At 42.3% G+C, this 21626-nt stretch overlaps 1 protein-coding gene across 3 annotated transcripts in view; it reads left to right on the forward strand.

Moving 5' to 3' along the window:
* snphb (syntaphilin b) overlaps window positions 1–21258 on the forward strand; it is a 40911-nt gene extending 19653 nt beyond the window's left edge. For 2 of the 3 annotated variants that reach the window (XM_075476216.1, XM_075476215.1), the window contains 4 exons: window positions 4954–5133; window positions 5645–5752; window positions 7100–7246; window positions 7350–21258. In XM_075476216.1, coding sequence (XP_075332331.1) covers window positions 4954–5133; window positions 5645–5752; window positions 7100–7246; window positions 7350–9348 — 2434 coding nt within the window. In that variant the 3' untranslated portion in view covers window positions 9349–21258. The remainder of the gene's footprint in view (window positions 1–4953; window positions 5134–5644; window positions 5753–7099; window positions 7247–7349) is intronic. The other variant, XM_075476217.1, reaches the window with a different exon arrangement.
* The last annotated feature ends 368 nt before the right edge of the window (window positions 21259–21626 follow it).

Consider the following 21626-nt stretch of genomic DNA (forward strand, 5'->3'; position numbering starts at 1 on the left):
GAATTTTTTCACTTTTATCTCAAATGTCCCAAATATCACATCTTACTTTAAGAAATCTTGACAAGCCGATTTTCACTAGTTGTATTGGCAGATTTTTTTTGCTTATTTCAAGCAAAAACGTCTTGTATTTGTTGTTTTCTTACTTATTTTTGGAGGGGTATTTTTTCCAGTGTGTCATTGCTAGCTTTACTATGTATATGTCACACCCATGGATTCACGTTTTTTAGTTTCATGTTTTAGGTTATGTTTTTGTGTCAGTTCATGTCTTGGTTTTCCCTGCACCCTGGTAATTAGTTCACTCACTGCACCTGTTTATTCCCCTCCAGCTGCACCTTGTCCCAATCACGTTCACTCCCTATATATGTTCTCAGTCCTTTTTGTTTGGTCTGAGATTCTACCATTTCCCATGTTTCTTACCCCACGTTACCTAACCTTCCTGGCTTGTTTCCTTTGTTCCATGTTCCATGTTCCATGTTCCATGTTCCATGTTCCATGTTCCATGTTCCATGTTCCATGTTCCATGTTCCATGTTCTGCGTTCCCTTCGTCAAAGCTAAGTATTTATTTATCCCTTGCCATGTCAAGTCTTTTTGTTTGTTGTTCATAGTTTTGATTTTTGAATCCGGCCCAGCCGCGCCTTTTGTTTGTTACTTTGTTTTTTTTGTGAAATAAATCACCCTTTTGCCTTTGAAGTCCGCACCCGTGTCCTCCCTAAAAACACACACCCCTGACAGTATAGACTTTGATGTAAGGTGACCACTTTCTGGCACATCAGAACTGAAGAAATCCAAAGCTGAACAATACTAAATTATGGTTGCCACACTGGAAAAAATCAAAGTCTTACCAAGTATACTTGTCTCATTTCTTGTTAAAATATCTCATTACACTTAATATAAGACACAACTGCCTAACAAGTACTATTTCAGCCAGATATAGGGACTTGTTTGAAGACAATACATCGGGAATATCTTGTCAAATGAAAAAGTCTTGAAAACATCTTGTTTTGAGTCGGATTTCATATGAAACAAGCTTTTTTGACATTTGAAGAGGTTTTTAAGCTAATTTCAAGATCACTTTTATCTCAAAAGTCCTAAATATCACATCTTATTTCAAGAAATCTTGACAAGCCGATTTTCACTAGTTCCATTGGCAGATTTTTTTGCTTATTTCAAGCAAAAACGTCTCGTATTTGTTGTTTTCTTACTTATTTTTGGAGGGGAATTTTTTTCCAGTGCATGGTTACTTTTTTTCAGAGAAAGGTGAATTTCTGCCTATCCTGTTTGAGTTTTTTTTTCATTTTAATTATTACACCTCGTAGTTTTCTGTTAAATTCAGCATAAATGCGTGTGTTGTTTTGTCACCTCTGAGTCTAACCATGTGGTGGCACTAATGTGTATTTATTCATTTAAACACACAAACCAGAAAACTGGTACCCTTCATGTTGATTTTTATAGCATGGTGTTGTGTTTAGTGGCTACGGTGGGAATAGACACTTGCCTTTATACTGTAAAGGCATACTGTGATCACGAGTGATCACTGGTTCAGCACTCACTGCTCACCCAGCAGCATCCTGTGAGACTCCGGCGTCACCTCAAATGAGAATATGCTTCTTCTAAACCTGAGGTGTGGTTTATCTTGAGCAAAGTTTCCGTCTCTTAAAGGGGTATTCCTGCTCTCCACCCACTCACGCTCACTAATGCCTGACGCTCAGCTCCACCAGATAAAAACCCAAATGCCCAACAGGGTTTCCATTCCAGCCGATGGATGAATTCAGCCCTTGAACACTGTTTCGCTGTGTTTTCTGTCACTCCCCAGGCTCACTGCTTCAGCTGCTGCCCTTTGCTTGTTTCTGCTCTGTTAATGTCTTGGCTTTTGTCATATATTGATCTTCAAAGCACTATTGAGTCTTCAATATCTGGCGTCTTCCCTTGTTGTATCACACAGGACACGCTGACTCAGCACGGTGGCACAATTAAAGCGGATATTGAGATGTTTTGATACACTTATTTAAGCATTATTGGTTCAGTAAAGCAACACTAGAGAAGTGTGTGAACCTTGAATCATTTTTTGCATCACACTAACAACTAAATGACAACTTTCACCATCACAGATAAGGTTAATGAAGTGCACAAGCGAGACGCGGGATAACAGTAAACATCAGATTGGATATTATGGCAGAAGAGAGCTCAGAGAAAAAAAGCAAGATGATAGCTGAATGCAGACTTTTGCTCTTTGTTGTTATCATGAAAAGATCACAACCATAAGGATCAATAGGAGCAATAAGAAAATGAATGAGGACATGAAGAAATTAATTAAAGAATAAATGTGGAAATAAGAAGAATGCCGACGAGAGAAGAGAGAAAAACGTTCCAAAGTCTCTAGTGTTGCTTTAAATGCCCAGTTTACTGGAGAATGTTCGGAAATGCTGTCAGTGTCTGAACGTCAAATAAATAATCTAAAAGGAGGACAAGGTGAAGAAAATCATAATTCAGCTCTCACAAGTGTGTGTTAGTAAGTTTGAATGTTTGTAACTTAGTAAGTTGGTAAGAATAGATGTTGGAAAGTAACTTATTATTTATGAGAGCATGAATGTGTGTGTGTATGTATGGATGTTAATGTCTCTACACGTATGTAAGCATACATCTTAGAATGCCCTTTGGAAGCATGCATGTATGTATCATGGATGAATGGATGCACAGAAGTATTTTACTTGATGTTTGTATGTGTGCATGTATGTTGGGAACTTTACGACTTGAATAAATTGTCATTTTGATAACAGAGTGCTTTGGCGTGTAGTTTCCGTGTCCTGTGTGCAAACCGCTCATAGTTGCTCTGACTGGCCCTGCTTGTGCCCTCCTCCACCCACTGTGGAGGTCAGTGATTGGACAACAATCATATTCTGTTCAAGACCTTTTAAAATTTCAGATAAGCCAAAACATGCGACTATTTATCGAACAGTGTATGTACAACATGTATCGCAAATCAGTGAAAGTCTTGACAGAAGTTGCCCATCACAGATAATCCTTCCCTTCCCGTCTACCACCGATATACCTGCACTCCAATACTAAAATGTGTTTCTTTAGCAGGACAGTGGCAATGTCTTAAGGTGCAACGATGGATCTGCAGGAGGTTGGATATTGAGCATTGTTCAAACAGCAAACAGTTGAAGTCTCCTTGAAAACTCTTTGCAACATTTAGTGTGACATCATGAAATGTCTGCTACAGTCAGAGGTGGGCAGAGTAGCCAAAAATTGTACTCAAGTAAAAGTACTGTTACTTCAGAATAATATGACTCAAGTAAAAGTAAAAAGTAGTCCAAATAATTACTTGAGTAAGAGTAAAAAAGTGCTTGCTGAAAAAAACTACTCAAGTACTGAGTAAATGTTGAGTAACGTCTGATTTATTTGTTAACACAAGCATTCAATCAGACAGACAAAAATACTAAATAATCATCTTTAGGCAAATTAGAGTTCATCCAATTGATAAAATGAATTAAAATGAATCCAGCTAAATTCAAGTACTTCAATAAAAAATAAGAGACTTAGGAAATGTTTAAAATATATGTAACCTAAAAAACAAACATTAAACCTATCCACAGGGAGAAAAAAATAACTAATTTAGGAAACTTTCCGCTACATGTTTCCTCAAGTTAGATGTTGAGTTTCTGCTGAAATGTCCGTTTGTTTTGGTTGACACAGAAGACACATAATGTAGCTGCTGTTTTGCACTCTTTGTAAGGTAAACATGCTCACAGTATGAGGCCTCGTCTGTGTCTTCATTTCCCACCGTTGATTCTGACATTTTTCATCTGTTTCTTTGTTTGTTTGCTACGACTGCTAATGCTAAAGCTAACCCGTCCCGCCGCTGAGATTGAGTATGGTCACGTGACCAGACTGCACGGCTACGTCTGATTGGTGGAACACAGTCAGGTGGTAGAGCCTTTGGCGGAAGTCTCTCTCTGTCAGAATAAAACATTAAAATGAGGCGTATGCGGGGGATAAAAATAATGAGGCGTAGAACACCAAAGAGGTAAGAAGAAAAGTAACAAGCTCATTGTAGCCTAATGTAGCGGAGTAAGAGGACAGTTTCTGCTGCACAAATCTACTCAAGTAAAAGTAAAAAGTGTAGAGATTTAAAACTACTCCTAAAAGTACAATTTTTCCAAAACATACTCAAGTAAATGTAACGGAGTAAATGTAACTCGTTACTACCCACCTCTGGCTACAGTGCTTCAGTTTTCATCCAAAGCTAATTGTTTCACATGTGCCAAGGAGAGAGCCGAGTTCAATTTGACTATAAACCTTCAGAAGAAGAAAGACTTTTATGATGAGGTTTGGAGAGAAAGACTTTTTCTTTTTCACTTCATGGATGAATAATCCCAAACATCACTCAACCATGTGTCCTGAGGAAGTCCGCCCAGATCTATAAACACTCTGTTGCCCTGTGATGGCCATCATTTGTACTTTCTTCATCAGGTTGAAAATCTGTCTGTTTTTAATGATCTAATCTTTGTAGGAGATTTCCTCCTTGGGGAAATATTTGTTTGAAAGCTTGCTTGGAGTTAATTGCTCTCCTATGATGAGGCTGTTTTAAAGAATTGCCAGAAAGAGCTTCAGACCGGTTTTTCTCCATTTGCACATTGTATTTTAGAGTGTTACTTTACGTCTTCCAGTAAAGGCCTCATAGCTGCAAAGTGTTTTCAGTCAAAGTGAGGAGCCTCGACTATTAGTGCAGGGCCTTTTAGGGAGTCACCTCTCCTGGGCCACTTCAGTGCCTGAGTGCTTGTTGATATTTGACATCTGCACTGCCTGCCAACACATGCTACCAGCCTGACAGCTTTGCCTCACCTCAGTAACACTGTGCATGCATTCACTGCATGCACAGTGTATTATTCAGGTGTGATGCATGGTGCCATCCTCTGTGATTTAACACGCTCTTGTCTCTGCCTGGTCAGGTTTGACTACTGCAGGTTCATAGAGCTAGACTACGTTCCCATGGAGACAGGGTATATGGTCTCAATGCGCCCAACTAAAGGCTATGCACCAACCAAGTCGCCTACCAAAGGATACACCTCTACAAAGTCTCCTGATCGCCACAGCCGTTCAACAAACTCTCCCTCCACCCCTCGTTGCCGGTCTGTCCCGAGTCCCTCTTCTTCTACCCTACCGATCAGTGTTGGTCCTCTAAAGCATGTGAATGATGAAACCCTTTGAACTGCCGATGTCTCATGATGTCACGTTGTGGGAAAAATAATTGTTTCCACACCACCATGTCAAATCTGACCTTTTTGTGTCCTTCCTTTCTCTGTGTTTGTTCTTTTTTTCCTGCATGCCTCTTGCTGTTGTGTTGAATTGCTTTTGGAAATCTGCAACATAACTGCCAGTTCCCAGAGGAGCGTGCGTTCATGTTTCTCAGGCGGTAGTTGCTGTCTGCTCGCAGCCACTTTGACCTTTGTGTTTGTGATGTGTCTGTGTGTATCTGTGCTGTATCGGCATGTTAGCGGACATGGATTAAAGTCTGCTTCATCTCTATTTTCATCAACAACTACATGATGGTTTTGCTCAACAGCTCACTTGACCTCTGGACTGTAGTTTTATGACATCACCAGGTAGAGATGAACATGTCTATCTTTTATTTTGGGCCAGGCGGACACCGGCCACAGCCAGTAATAGAGATCCCTATGGCAACCCCTCCCTCAGCAGCGGCAGCAACTCAGGCTCGTGTAAGGGCAGTGATTGCAGCCCAACCAAAGGGTGAGGCCTCACACACTGCTTGGGTTTTTATACGATGAAGGATTTAATCTTCTTTGAGTTCCCATACACTGATTGATTGCACTATTTTCAAATCTAATCTGAAATCTAAAGATAGATCATTTGTACAACTTGTTTACAGACAAAACATATAGTTTTACAGTGTAAAAAGTGCAGCAGCTTAAGTTTTAAATTAGGGCTGGGAGAGTTAACTCGTTGTTATCGCGTTAATCGTTGATTATTTAATGGCGATAAGTATTTTATCACGCAGGTTTTTTTAAATTTTTTTCATTTTTTGGGGGGGCTTTTGTGCCTTTATGGATAGGAAAGTTCAGAGAGACAGGAAGCAGGGGGCCGTGAGAGGGGGAAACATGCAGCACAGGGCCGTCCGATTTGGTACTCAAACCGGGGCCAGCTGCAGCGAGGACTATAGCCTCTTGTAAACGGGATGCCTGCTCAACCCACTACGCCACGGACACCCCTGTTTTATTATCTATTTTATTATTGTAAAAGTCTTTTGCTCACAGGCTTTTATTTTGTAAAAGTCTGTTGCTGTCTGCTGCGGAACCAGAAAAGAAAGTAATGGGCGGATCCACCAAACTTGGAGAAGGGTACGGAACTTTTACTCGGCCATTTTCATTTTAAAGTTCTTCCAGACGGCGGAGTCGACAGAACCAAAGTCATCTGTAAACACTGCCAAGTTGAATTGTCTTCTCAGCGTAGTAGTTCCAGTCTAAAATATCACTTAAAGGCAAAACACACAACTGATAGCAGCAAGTCATTCAAGGAAACAGACAGTGGAGCGAGGCTTCTACATAAAAACTACATAAAAATGCTGATGTTAAGAGTGTGTTTGCACAACAAATGTTATGGCACTTTCATTCACATGGCAGTACATTTAAAATAAAACTAAATGCTTAAAGCTATACACTACTTTTTAATTCATTTTTGGATTTTGCGTACAAATGCGATTAATCGTGATTAATCAGGGAAATCATGTGATTAATTAGATCAAAGATTTTAATCGTTGCCCAGCCCTGTTTTAAATGAATCACTATCATTTTCAACAGCAGGGACAAGCTGTTTCCAACTGAAAAATTGTATTAAAATAGGAATAAAAATCTTATGAATTACCTTGAAAGCATCGAATTACAGCATAGCAACTTGACTTCTGATCTGTGCACAAAATCTAATTCATGTAATCTTTCAACCGACCCTCATTTTACTTGATCGAAGAGATTTTAAGATGATAGTTTACAGAAACTTTAGGTCTGATAACACTGTCCTATGACTTTTAAAACCTAACTTATTATCCTTTACTCTCATTTGGTTGTATCCTGTTTGTCCTAGACGTCAAAAGTACACATCGTGCACAGACAACCATGGCATTCGCCCCCCTCCACCAGAGCAGTACCTCACACCCCTGCAGCAGAAGGAGGTGTGTATCCGACATCTGCGAGCAAAGCTTAAAGAGACCATCAACACGCTGCAAGACAGGTGAGATACTGATCACCAATACTGCCTGAAAAGTTGGCTTTAAGTTAGTTTTTTTTTCCAAATTCCACATTCTGACCACTTTTCTCAATTTTCATCCTTTTAGGGACACGGAGATTGATTCGCTGCGAGGTCAGCTTTACAGGATGCAGGAGGACTGGGTTGAGGAGGAGTGTCACCGCGTAGAGGCTCAGTTGGCCCTGAAGGACGCTCGACAGGAGATCCAGCAGCTGAAAGAGGCTGTGGACACTGTCCGCGACAGACTTAGCGATGCCGGTGGGCTCAGCGGGGACGTGGGGGTCCAGAAGTACTTCCAGGACATCAACACTCAGAACCACAAGCTGGAAAACCTTTTGCTCAGCATGGAGTTGGCACAGGCGGGATTAGCAAAGGAGGGGGAAGCCATATCAAGCTGTAGAACCCGTGTTGGGGGTTCAGCACCAGCATCTGTTTCAGGGGAGAGTCCTGGGGGAGCGCCCAAACTCACAATAAGAGGGCGAGGCTCTTGCTCATGCGACGGCTCTCCAGCCCGTTCTCTGACTCGGAGCTCCACCTACACCAAGCTTAGCGATCAGGCACTGGCAGACCGAAATGGTAGCGGTACAGACTTTCCTTGTCTTTCAGGTGAAGGGACCCAGGATAGCGGTTTTGTGTGCTGTGGAGAGAACAGCGTTCCCAGCCGGGCCGACCTGCTGCTGGAAGCCGCCTTCCTCTCTGAGGAAACAGCGTCTTTACTTAACTCCTACACACAGACCTTTGCCCACTCTTTGCCCCATTCTCTTCCCAATTCTCTACCCAATTCTCTACCCAACTCCCTGCCCAACTCTCTGCCTCACACTTACTCCCACACTTTACCACATTCTTTCCCTCACAGTATGTCCCACCCAGTGCCACACACGATGCCGCACTCCTCCACCTACGAGAAGCTGTGCACAGGCGACCGGCTGGCACCCTTTCGATGCAGCCTGAGTGGAATGAGTTGCATGAGCCACCCCTGCTTGTCCCACCACCACTTGTACCTGCACTCCTTGAGAGAAACAGGAATTCAGACTGAGAGCTGTCCTATCCCTGCAACAGCAGGGTACCCGTCTGATCTGGATACTATTGCAGAGCAACGCACTTTCCGTTCTCAGGCCTGCAGCCCCACCTCCACCTGGATGTCTGATGAGGGGGAGGAGGATCTAGACTCCATCACCACCACGACTTCAGGGACTACAGCGACAGTCATGAGCACAGCCACAGAGCCAATTCCATTGTCCAAAACACCGCTTGTCCCTCCTTTACCACGGTCTGCCACCGTAGCGTTCTCCATGGAGAGTCCTTGGAGTAAGGAAAAGGATGGAGTTGAGGAAGAGGAAAAACAGGAGAAAGAGAAGGGAGAGAAAGAAGATTCTGCAACAGAGGAGCAAGCGGAAACAACTTTGATCCGACAGGCAGGGGAGGGACAGCAGGTGGAGGTGGAAGGTGAAGGTGCTGAAGAGGCGGAACCACAAGAAAAACTGTGTGAATTTGTGGGTACGTCACCAGAGACACAGGATGAGCTTAAGTTCAGTGTATGCTGTGGAGACAGCAGCCAAGGTGAAACAACACCCAAGAACCTGGTGGTGGTGGACGGGCAGCAAGAGGTTGTTCTATCAGCAGGATCCACCCAGACACAAACTGAGCTGAGTCCAAGCTGCGCTAGCTTATCTCCGGGTGCAGAACGGCCTCACACGTCCCAACCAAGGAGATCTACCTCCCACGAGGAGATAGCCGGTGTCACAGTTGTGGAAGTGCCCGTTGAAGATGATGATGAAGATGAAACTAAAGAAGAACAGGCCACGGGGGGCGCTGCTTCAGAGGACGAAGATTCTTCAGACTCTGGGAAAGTCCAAAAAAGCTACTGGAGTCGGCACTTCCTTGTTGATCTGCTCGCGGTGGCCATTCCTGTGGTTCCGACGGTGGCGTGGCTCTGCCGCGGTCCGGTCCGAAATGGACAGCCAATGTATCATATAGGGTCGCTTCTGAGAGGCTGTTGCACTGTGGCCCTGCACTCACTTCGCAGGGGAGGTGGGTTAAGGCATTACCCCGCGGGCGGGGGAGACCTGGGGGGATCACAGATATAAGAGGTCATCACCACTGTGGTCCTTAACTACGACTTCTCCTCTGGGTCTGGAGATTAATAAAATGCAAGGAGGGTAAGAGCAAGAACTTACCCTCTTCAGCAGGTTGATAGCTTCGAGGAGTGTTTGGAACAAGAAATAAAAATGTGCATCAGGGATGAAGATCTCTGACCGCTCAACTCTGTTCTGTTTGGTCCTGCTCCTCATAATCTCCCACTAAATGGTCCTTGCTGTTGCTACCAAAATTATTTGTCTACTGGCTTGTGCATACTGAACGGGCTGCTTGAAATGAATGATAAACAGTTGGATGTTTGAAGGTGATTGTTTTTTTGTTCTTAAATGCAGGGAAAATGTTCATTGATCTGTCAACTATCAGTTAGGACATGTACCAATGATCATGTTTAGTGAATGTGTGCATAAATACAATATGTATGTATAAGAGTGTGTACATGTATAACCAATTTACAACACAGGACTCTGCACATCGACCAATGACAGTGGAAAGATCCACTCTAACTTATGACTGCACAAACTTTCCGTTGTCCTTTGACATCTGCAAAAAGCCAGACGTAACTTATCTACTGTCAAGAAAGAACAATGTATACGGAGAACTCAGGTATGTTCTGAAGGTAAAAACACAGCCAACCCTGTGCGGCTGCCTCAACAAAGCCATCAAAGGTCCAGATCAGTTGAGCTGACTCCTCGGGATGTTTCTGTGTATGTCAGGTGCAAAGTGTACAGACAATAACCCAGAATCGTTCTAAATTTATGAGTCGGCTTATTTTTTTTGTCTGGATAGTCTGATTCAGCTGAGATTTTCATGGTTGTGGTTCCCCGATCCTGAGATACATTTTATGTTTTGTCATTTTTGTAGCCTTTAGCCCTCTTTGGTAACATCACAGGTGATCAAGTAGGACGAAAAGGGAAAACTCTCAGTTACTGACGGATAAAGATCTGTTGTGCAGGAGTAGATCGCTGCTTTAGTGATCAGCTGATCGCGCTCTTTAGTGGCAGCATGTTCACTGAGAAGTTGAATGTTACTCTGGGTACAGCTGACCTAACTGGATGCCAACTGTTTATTAATGCAGCTGTCACTACTGTTTATGTCCTGAGCAGCCATATTAGAGTTTGAGGTCAGGGCTGGTGAGGTTCCTCTGACTTTTCAGGGTTGGAAATCTGACTCTTCCAGAATTAACTTTCCGTCTTGGAAATCAGGAGCCATTATTGCCACCAAGTGGTCCTGATGAGTTAGCCTTAGGGAGGATTATTTTTTTTATCAAACCTTTATTTAACCAGGAAAAGGGTCCCATTGAGATTAAAAATCTCCTTTTCAAGGGAAGTCCTGGCCAAGACAGAACAGCAGCACAAACAAAGAACACGTCAATCAAAACAGACACGGCACTCAGATAATATTACAACAACAAAAAAGGCTAAAAGTACAAAGGTACAAATCATAAAATCAACAACAATTGCAGCTAAAACAACGACTCGATCTTTCAATTTGGATTTAAAAGCATTCAAAGAGATCAGATCTTTGACTAGGATGTCGAGCAGTGTGTCATATTCAACACTAAATACGGGCCAAAATGCAATAAAATGTTCATAATTACGCCGTCAATCGTGTGGAATCGTATAAATATGAGTGGTTTATTACCTCGGAGTGAGGATTTTGAAAAGACGGGATAACCTTCGGCCCTCCGCCCAACAACCCAAACATTTGCTCTGAGGCAGATCTTTCCTGTTTTTGTGGATACAATAGTTTGGGTTCATTCAATTGGTTGCAATGTGTCCCATTCGACATCTCTAAATCCTACATACGGGACCTTTAGTTTAAAAAGAAACGTCTATTTCAGCTTTCTTTTCAATTGACTTTGCAGTTGGAAGTGCTATTTCCTACAATTGCTTATCCAGAAAACCGTACAAAAAGGGATGTGATAGCTGGTGATTCGGCCTGCTTTGTCCCGTTGGCTGTGTTTCTACCCTAAGAGTGTTGGGATTAAATCTCTAACCAACTGAACAGGTTTTCCTTTTGTCTTTTCCATGTTGGAGCTTGAATGTGCAGCTAAAGCCCACACAATTTGTCTCTGTCACAGCTTTCCAAAACATATAAAACGAATAATTCAGCACTGATGGGAAAGCTTACGGTGTTTGATGAACTGATCGACACCACACTTATATCAGCGGGTCAAATATGAAGTCACCGTTAGTTTGAGGTTAGCTAAGTTCTGTCCAGAGATCACAAACTAAATTATTCAAACAAAATGAAAGTGTAAAAAGTTGGAGTTTTATGTGAAGAAATGGACTGGAACAATACCTTCTTCTTCTTTTTTTAAATGTGTGTCATTTCATGTTTTCTTTGTTTTTTAGCTCTGAGGAAGTGTTCAATGCGCAACATGCATATGAGAGTTCAGGGTGGAATATTTTCTATACATAATCATACAGTTGGTTCTTGAGCCCTGAAGCTTGGACTCAAAGAAAACTCACACTGAACTCGTTCAAAATGAATCTTTCTCGTTGATCGATAGAGAAGTCATACGATGATCAAAATGTAGAAACTCAGTTTGACACCTTAATGTAGATCTGAAGGAGGTGAGCTGTGTTTAGTCTGTGATCTGTGCTGTATATTTCTGCTAAACTTAAAGCTCTTGTGGTGTAGTCTTTAACTGTCACTCTAGTAGCGTGTACCTCAAATCCACTGTACAAGAGTTAGTCTGTCACTGCAAATAAAGCAGCTTCATTTCTTTAGAAAGAATCACCCTCAAAGCATTTTCTAAACATTGAGCGTGACGTTTTAATGGACCCTGTAAATGTACACGAGAAGATATTTGGTTGCATTTTTCGATTGATTTCTTTTTCTTTGTGTCCATGTGCTATTTCTACTGTTTGTTGATCTCATTCATCGAACTTTTTGTGTAATAGGAAGAAGTCAGAACATTTTCTTGAAGTGACTGTTAGCATCAACAGTACTGTTGCTGAAACGTTGAAAATCAGGATTCCCAATTTAAATCCTAAGGGCCATTTCAGACCAGGGCGGCAAAGCGTGGCGGAACAGAAGCGATTTTCACCGGCGGAGGTGAAAATATATGGAAACAGATCTGTCCTTGCACACCGACGCGGCGGTAGTCGGGCGGTAGCGGCGCGGAGACGCCTCCGTCCCGCGCTGCTTTTGGAAAATAGAACTCGAGCGGAATTTGGACGGCGGCGGCCGGCAGTGTCCCGTTGAAATGAATGGGGAATGCAGACAGGGCTGGAGCAGAACTACCGCGGCCGCGGACTGTCCGGTGTGAAAAGCCAAGTTGAACACACCGCCTGATAACCGGCGTAAGACTAACGTCGTTTCGCTGCCGGCACGCCACGCTCTGGTCTGAAATCGGCCTAAGTGGGAAAGAAATTAGCTTAAAAACTTGGCCTATGTTGTTCCACATTGGTCCCATGGAAGTTGCCCACCTGGGTTTGCCCAGATAAGGTGTCCATTTTGAGCCCATTCTCATTCAGAACCCATGCACTAGAGCAAAACCAGTGTGGGTAACGCACACGGTGTCCATATGGAAACTGTGGATTCCTTTTTCAGCCCAGTTACTGTATTACTCACTTAAGCCCTGCATACAAACACTGGCAAGAAATTGACAAAAGAACTAACTAAAAGAAAAAAATGATTGAAAGCTCTGAAAAAAAGATACAGGGAGGTAATTATAAAGAGATAATAACAGATGGATGCAGACACAGAAAAGCTGCACAAAGATAACCATACGTCGTCGACAAGACAACCTCGAAGAGATTTAAGAAAAAACAAAAACTGACGACAAGAAAGAACACAAAGAAACAGCAACTTTGCAAGGACTTTAAACAATAAAAGATGTTAAAGGAAAGCAAAACTACTACAAAAAAGACACAAAACAACTGCAGAGAGATGTAAAATGACTGCAAGGACTACAAAGTTTTCAGATTGTACAGCACGTCTTCCTCCTGTATGCTGTAGAAGGGGTCGCTGGTCTTTTACACTCCTGTGCCCACTTTAAGTTAAAGTCATCATCTGTCCATGAAGCAGCTGTTTTTACCCTAACCCTAACCCAGGGGCCTTTAAGTTAAAGTCACCGTCTGTCCAAGAAGCAGCTGTTTTTACCCTAACCCAGGGGCCTTTAAGTTAAAGACACCGTCTGTCCATGAAGCAGCTGTTTTTACCCTAACCCAGGGGCCTTTCAGTTAAAGTCACCGTCTGTCCAAGAAGCAGCTGTTTTTACCTTAACCCTAACCCTAACCCAGGGGCCTTTAATTTAAAGACACCATCTGTCCAAGAAGCAGCTGTTTTTACCCTAACCCTAACCCTAACCCAGGGGCCTTTAAGTTAAAGTCACCGTCTGTCCAAGAAGCAGCTGTTTTTACCCTAACCCTAACCCTAACCCAGGGGCCTTTAATTTAAAGACACCGTCTGTCCAAGAAGCAGCTGTTTTTACCCTAACCCTAACCCTAACCCAGGGGCCTTTAACTTAAAGTCATCATCTGTCCATGAAGCAGCTGTTGTTACCCTAACCCTAACCCAGGGGGCTTTAAGTTAAAGACACCGTCTGTCCATGAAGCAGCTGTTTTTACCCTAACCCTAACCCTAACCCAGGGGCCTTTAAGTTAAAGACACCGTCTGTCCATGAAGCAGCTGTTTTTACCCTAACCCAGGGGCCTTTAAGTTAAAGACACCCTCTGTCCAAGAAGCAGCTGTTTTTACCCTAACCCTAACCCTAACCCAGGGGCCTTTAAGTTAAAGTCACCGTCTGTCCATGAAGCAGCTGTTTTTACCCTAACCCTAACCCAGGGGCCTTTAAGTTAAAGATACCGTCTGTCCATGAAGCAGCTGTTTTTACCCTAACCCTAACCCAGGGGCCTTTAAGTTAAAGTCATCATCTGTCCAAGAAGCAGCTGTTGTTACCCTAACCCTAACCCTAACCCAGGGGCCTTTAAGTTAAAGTCATCATCTGTCCATGAAGCAGCTGTTTTTACCCTAACCCTAACCCAGGGGCCTTTAAGTTAAAGACACCGTCTGTCCATGAAGCAGCTGTTTTTACCCTAACCCTAACCCAGGGGCCTTTCAGTTAAAGTCATCATCTGTCCATGAAGCAGCTGTTTTTACCCTAACCCTAACCCTAACCCAGGGGCCTTTAAGTTAAAGTCATCATCTGTCCATGAAGCAGCTGTTTTTACCCTAACCCTAACCCTAACCCAGGGGCCTTTAACTTAAAGTCATCATCTGTCCATGAAGCAGCTGTTGTTACCCTAACCCTAACCCAGGGGGCTTTAAGTTAAAGACACCGTCTGTCCATGAAGCAGCTGTTTTTACCCTAACCCAGGGGCCTTTAAGTTAAAGACACCCTCTGTCCAAGAAGCAGCTGTTTTTACCCTAACCCTAACCCTAACCCAGGGGCCTTTAAGTTAAAGTCACCGTCTGTCCATGAAGCAGCTGTTTTTACCCTAACCCTAACCCAGGGGCCTTTATGTTAAAGATACCGTCTGTCCATGAAGCAGCTGTTTTTACCCTAACCCTAACCCAGGGGCCTTTAAGTTAAAGTCATCATCTGTCCAAGAAGCAGCTGTTGTTACCCTAACCCTAACCCTAACCCAGGGGCCTTTAAGTTAAAGTCATCATCTGTCCATGAAGCAGCTGTTTTTACCCTAACCCTAACCCAGGGGCCTTTAAGTTAAAGACACCGTCTGTCCATGAAGCAGCTGTTTTTACCCTAACCCTAACCCAGGGGCCTTTCAGTTAAAGTCATCATCTGTCCATGAAGCAGCTGTTTTTACCCTAACCCTAACCCTAACCCAGGGGCCTTTAAGTTAAAGTCATCATCTGTCCATGAAGCAGCTGTTTTTACCCTAACCCTAACACTAACCCAGGGGCCTTTAAGTTAAAGTCATCATCTGTCCATGAAGCAGCTGTTTTTACCCTAACCCTAACCCAGGAGCCTTTAAGTTAAAGTCACCGTCTGTCCATGAAGCAGCTGTTTTTACCCTAACCCTAACCCAGGAGCCTTTAAGTTAAAGTCACCATCTGTCCGAGAAGCAGCTGTTTTTACCCTAACCCAGGGGCCTTTAAGTTAAAGTCATCGTCTGTCCATGAAGCAGCTGTTTTTACCCTAACCCTAACCCTAACCCAGGGGCCTTTAACTTAAAGTCATCATCTGTCCATGACGCAGCTGTTTTTACCCTAACCCTAACCCTGGGGCCTTTAAGTTAAAGTCACCGTCTGTCCATGAAGCAGCTGTTTTTACCGTAACCCTAACCCTAACCCAGGGGCCTTTAAGTTAAAGTCACCGTCTGTCCAAGAAGCAGCTGTTTTTACCCTAACCCAGGGGCCTTTAAGTTAAAGACACCGTCTGTCCATGAAGCAGCTGTTTTTACCCTAACCCTAACCCTAACCCAGGGGCCTTTAAGTTAAAGTCATCGTCTGTCCATGAAACAGCTGTTTTTACCCTAACCCTAACCCTAACCCAGGGGCCTTTAATTTAAAGACACCATCTGTCCATGAAGCAGCTGTTTTTACCCTAACCCTAACCCAGGGGCCTTTAAGTTAAAGACACCGTCTGTCCAAGAAGCAGCTGTTTTTACCCTAACCCTAACCCAGGGGCCTTTCAGTTAAAGTCATCATCTGTCCATGAAGCAGCTGTTTTTACCCTAACCCTAACCCTAACCCAGGGGCCTTTAAGTTAAAGTCATCATCTGTCCATGAAGCAGCTGTTTTTACCCTAACCCTAACACTAACCCAGGGGCCTTTAAGTTAAAGTCATCATCTGTCCATGAAGCAGCTGTTTTTACCCTAACCCTAACCCAGGAGCCTTTAAGTTAAAGTCACCGTCTGTCCATGAAGCAGCTGTTTTTACCCTAACCCTAACCCAGGAGCCTTTAAGTTAAAGTCACCGTCTGTCCATGTAGCAGCTGTTTTTACCGTAACCCTAACCCTAACCCAGGGGCCTTTAAGTTAAAGTCACCGTCTGTCCAAGAAGCAGCTGTTTTTACCCTAACCCTAACACTAACCCAGGGGCCTTTAAGTTAAAGTCATCGTCTGTCCATGAAGCAGCTGTTTTTACCCTAACCCTAACCCTAACCCAGGGGCCTTTAACTTAAAGTCATCATCTGTCCATGACGCAGCTGTTTTTACCCTAACCCTAACCCTGGGGCCTTTAAGTTAAAGTCACCGTCTGTCCAAGAAGCAGCTGTTTTTACCCTAACCCAGGGGCCTTTAAGTTAAAGACACCGTCTGTCCATGAAGCAGCTGTTTTTACCCTAACCCTAACCCTAACCCAGGGGCCTTTAAGTTAAAGTCATCGTCTGTCCATGAAGCAGCTGTTTTTACCCTAACCCTAACCCTAACCCAGGGGCCTTTAATTTAAAGACACCATCTGTCCATGAAGCAGCTGTTTTTACCCTAACCCTAACCCAGGGGCCTTTAAGTTAAAGACACCGTCTGTCCAAGAAGCAGCTGTTTTTACCCTAACCCAGGGGCCTTTAAGTTAAAGACACCATCTGTCCATGAAGCAGCTGTTTTTACCCTAACCCTAACCCTAACCCATGCCTTTAAGTTAAAGTCATCATCTGTCCATGAAGCAGCTGTTTTTACCCTAACCCTAACCCTAACCCATGCCTTTAAGTTAAAGTCATCATCCGTCCATGAAGCAGCTGTTTTTACCCTAACCCTAACCCTAACCCAGGGGCCTTTAAGTTAAAGTCATCGTCTGTCCATGAAGCAGCTGTTTTTACCCTAACCCTAACCCTAACCCAGGGGCCTTTCAGTTAAAGTCATCATCTGTCCATGAAGCAGCTGTTTTTACCCTAACCCTAACCCTAACCCATGCCTTTAAGTTAAAGTCATCATCCGTCCATGAAGCAGCTGTTTTTACCCTAACCCTAACCCTAACCCAGGGGCCTTTAAGTTAAAGTCATCGTCTGTCCATGAAGCAGCTGTTTTTACCCTAACCCTAACCCAGGGGCCTTTCAGTTAAAGTCATCATCCGTCCATGAAGCAGCTGTTTTTACCCTAACCCTAACCCTAACCAGGGGCCTTTAAGTTAAAGTCATCGTCTGTCCATGAAGCAGCTGTTTTTACCCTAACCCTAACCCTAACCCTAACCCAGGGGCCTTTAAGTTAAAGTCATCGTCTGTCCATGAAGCAGCTGTTTTTACCCTAACCCTAACCCAGGGGCCTTTCAGTTAAAGTCATCGTCTGTCCATGAAGCAGCTGTAAAATCAAGATTTGTCGGAGCCTCCCGAGTCAAACATAGATCCAAAACTTCAGAAGAATTTTCTGACACTGAATTGCTCTTGTTGTTGAATATTTACACGACTTCCTACCCTTTGACATATTTTGCACTATTGTTCACTTTATGAATTTTAAGCAATTACTTGAAGTTGAGATTGTATGTGCGTCCAACGTGTTGTTTGTCCGCATAGTTCTGCCTGATTGTTCTGTTGCTGCGCAGTGTCAGTTACGTTTTATACAGTTCGGATAATGTTTAGGGCAAAAATGAAGCAAACATTTCTGATAGACCCTTAAAAAACACCATAACAATATATTTATGTGCGGTCCACATTGTAAAAACTATCCACAATAATGGTAATATCTAAAGTGCTGTTGGTAGCGGATGAGCAGAGCTTACGCTCTGTGGTTGAATAGTTTTATTGTCAGATGTCAATGACAATCATAACTCCTGTCTGTTAATGAAATCCATGAAAAGACTGAATGAATGTCTTTGAGACACACAGGGCTGTCTCTGTTTGCCCCTCTATCACCTTCCCTTATCACTACTCGTTTGTACTTAATGTGCTCCTGTTGCCTGCCTGTATGAAATATAAAGTGGATGAAGAGGCTGAAGCAATGTCCTGTTTTAAAAGAAGCCATATACTGCCCCCCCTTTGAGGGAGCAGGGGTTGGAATGTGGGATGTACTGTACAACAAAATGTCTAACGATGAAAGTCATGTGAACGATTATTACTGTATCAGAACTGTTAGCCTCCTGCTGTCATTAAACGCAGCCTATTGTGATGAACGCTTGGTGATTGATCGAAGGAAAAGAGGTTACATTTAGCCGACTTGTGAGGCAGTAATAAAAGGTTTGGATGTGTTGTGAGAAGCAGTATTTATCTTTTGTTTACTTCTATGCACAACGTATGTTGGGCTGTGATCATTTAATTTTATCGAGCCCCTTTTTGTAAAGTTGTGTCCCAATTTAATGAAATGTCTTATTACTGAATTACAAAGCCTCTGAAGTCTTGACACTTTGTTTTTCCATCCTTGAAACTTCCACAACTTGAGTGTACAAGGTAATGACAACACAAAAAGTTTAGTTTTTTCCTCTTTTGCATGTGGCATCGTCTTACTAGCACACGAGTAATTCCACCAAATAATGGTTAAAGATTAATAAAGGTCACATGTGTCCAATAGAAATGTGTGGAGACCAGAAGTGAGAAAACACCCCTGAGTTGAAGCTGCTTTGGACTGAGGAATGGGTTAAAATACCTCCCTGTGTCTGCATGGAGCTGATCAACAGTCAACAATCTGACACGTCCACACAGGCTAACAGGCCTTTTACACCAAGTATAAACTTTTAGACCAATTTGTTTCATTTAATTCTCCTCATTTTTGGGGGGGGACTTGAATAAAAATCTGAAGATGTTTCTTCAACTTTATGCAGAAACACAGGAATTCTCTAGAGTTCAAACTTCCAAACACCTTTTTTTTTTTTTTTTTTTACAAAAATCATCTTATTCCTGCTTGTAATCATTTAATATACTATGTATAAACAGTAGTTCATCTTTTTGAAAAGGGTTATTGCCTTGTTCATTCTTTCCATATTGTTTTCTTAAGTGATCGTGTGCACTCAGCTTATCATTTTATGTCCTTTGTGTACAATGATGTCTGGATTTGTGTGCATAAGTCATATTAATAATAACATTTTTGACACACAACTTATTATTATGCAAAAAACGAACCCCAAAAACAGCCGTTTGTTTTCTCTGTAGTTTCTTGTCTTATGTGTGAAAGTGTTTCTAACAGATGTTTAGACGGGCCTGTATGCATCACACTGTATTCACCTGTAATAATCATCCAAACCAGCTGTGGTTTGACAACATTCATCCTCACGAGGCTTTTCTCGCCCTTGTCTTGCTGCATTCTCTGTGTTTTGGATAATTGGAGTTCAATAATGTCCCTTGTTGAGTGTTTCAGTAGATGGTTCCACCTTCCTCCAGACAGTCTTTGCAATTACAGGACTTAATCAGAGTTTTCTTTATTCCAGATTATTGTGGCGCCAAGGAAAATCCCACGGTTTCCATATTAGTGTTGAAAAACTGTACCTGTGATTTTTCTTATTTTCTTCCCCTGAGCTGTAGTGTGAGGTTGTGTCTGAGCAGTTTATGGTGGAGACTGATTGATTATATTCTTCAGTCTTTGTCAGAATTCAGAAGGACCCCCCCGCCCCCCCCAAATTATTCATGTAGAGTACATCAAAAGAAATATTCTTGCATAATCAGAATAGCTGCCTGAAATCTTTCATGAAGGAAAACAACAAATGAATGACTTGCATATGCTTCATTTTCAATGTTCACATGATCTGAATGAACGGATCAGTGATGGTTATACTTCATAAAAGTTTATTTTTCACAATGGCAAAGAAAGGGCAGCTCTCAGAGAGCAATGAGACATGATTCTAAAGGCAAAGGGAATTAGCATGCTGCTCAGACAAAAGCAGCACACATGGTAGCGGTCCGCGGACGCCTCATCCTCAACGCTGTCGCTCTGCAGATGTGTACCGACGATGTTCTGGGCAGCGTATACCATTGAGTTTTGGGATCTTTCACCATTAGGATGTTCTCTGTGGAAATTTCGCTCGGCTTGGCTGTGCATACGTTTTACTAAACCTGACGTAATTTTTTATGTAAAGCCCTTGCACGGATCTGTTATCTGCCACTGTAAGAAGGAGAGGCGGAGACAGATGAGGACCACTTTTAGATGGTTATAAAATGATTAGAGGCTTTGAAGAGAGGCACGGAACCCCCTTCTGCTGTGTTTGATTCCACTGACATTAGGAAAGCTTTTCTTTTTAGTTGCCACACTGTAAAAAACTGTAAAATAACAGTAAAATACTGGCAGCAGGGACGCCAGTATTTTACTGTTATTTTACAGTGCAACTACTGTTATTTATTTTAACAATTTTTACAATATTTTAATTTATCAAACAGTATAATACTGTTTTTTGGATTACAGTACATGACGGTGTTTTAGTAATTTTACAGCGCATCTACCGTGATTTATTTAACAGTAATAATAACGTATTTTGGATTTGGACAGCAATTCATTACAAATACTGTTTTATGCTGTTAAATTACAGTTATCTACTGGTATTGTTCATGTAGATTTAACTGTTAATTTACATGTGAGGGATGAATATTCAACAGTATTTTATAATTATTGTAAAATACAGTCAGATACTGTTGTAAATCCATCGTAAATATACAGCAATTCGTTACAGTGCAGTTGTGCAAAATTGTCTCATTTGCATTTCTTCCTGAGAATGTTCTAAACGGTGGCTCGATACGCTCGAATGATGCTGTGGGATGCTGGTTGTTTCTCCTGGAAACATGCAGGGGTGCGAATGTTTGGCAAACTATTTGAATGTTAAGAAAGATTTGTTGCTTTGTGTCCGCCCCATCCTGTGTGACGCTGATGTATAACAGAGGTCGAGTTCTTTGAACATCCTGCAGACATTCAATGCCTTGTATAGAAATGAAGCTGACATCTTTAAATTTTCTTCGGCTAACGTCATGTAAAATAACTATTTTAATGGCAACAGTAGTGTGTACAGTAGAAGACATCACTGGCTACGTCTCCCACCACTCTGTATGAGAGAGAAAATAAATCCTCTATATTAAACAGCATGGAGGAAACCTTCCTGTCGTCTTCATCTGTGTGTTTGTCTTTTCCGTCTTTGGCTTCGTTTCTTGAATCATTTGTTGCATTTATTGCAAACTCACACAGGTAAAAATTAGGGCTGGGCAACGATTAAAATGTTTAATCTAATTAATCACATGATTTCCGATTAATCACAATTAATTGCATTTGTACGCAAAATCCAAAAATTAATTCAAAAGTAGTGTATAGCTTTTAGCATTCAGTTTTATTTTAATGTGCTGCCATATGAATGAAAGTGCCATAACATTTGTTGTGCAAACACACTTTTAACATCAGCATCTTTCTGTAGTTTTTATGTAGAAGCCTCGCTCCACTGTCTGTTTCCTTGAAT

Source organism: Odontesthes bonariensis, chromosome 10 (assembly GCF_027942865.1).
Source record: "Odontesthes bonariensis isolate fOdoBon6 chromosome 10, fOdoBon6.hap1, whole genome shotgun sequence".
In the NCBI taxonomy this organism is placed as follows: Eukaryota; Metazoa; Chordata; class Actinopteri; order Atheriniformes; family Atherinopsidae; genus Odontesthes; species Odontesthes bonariensis.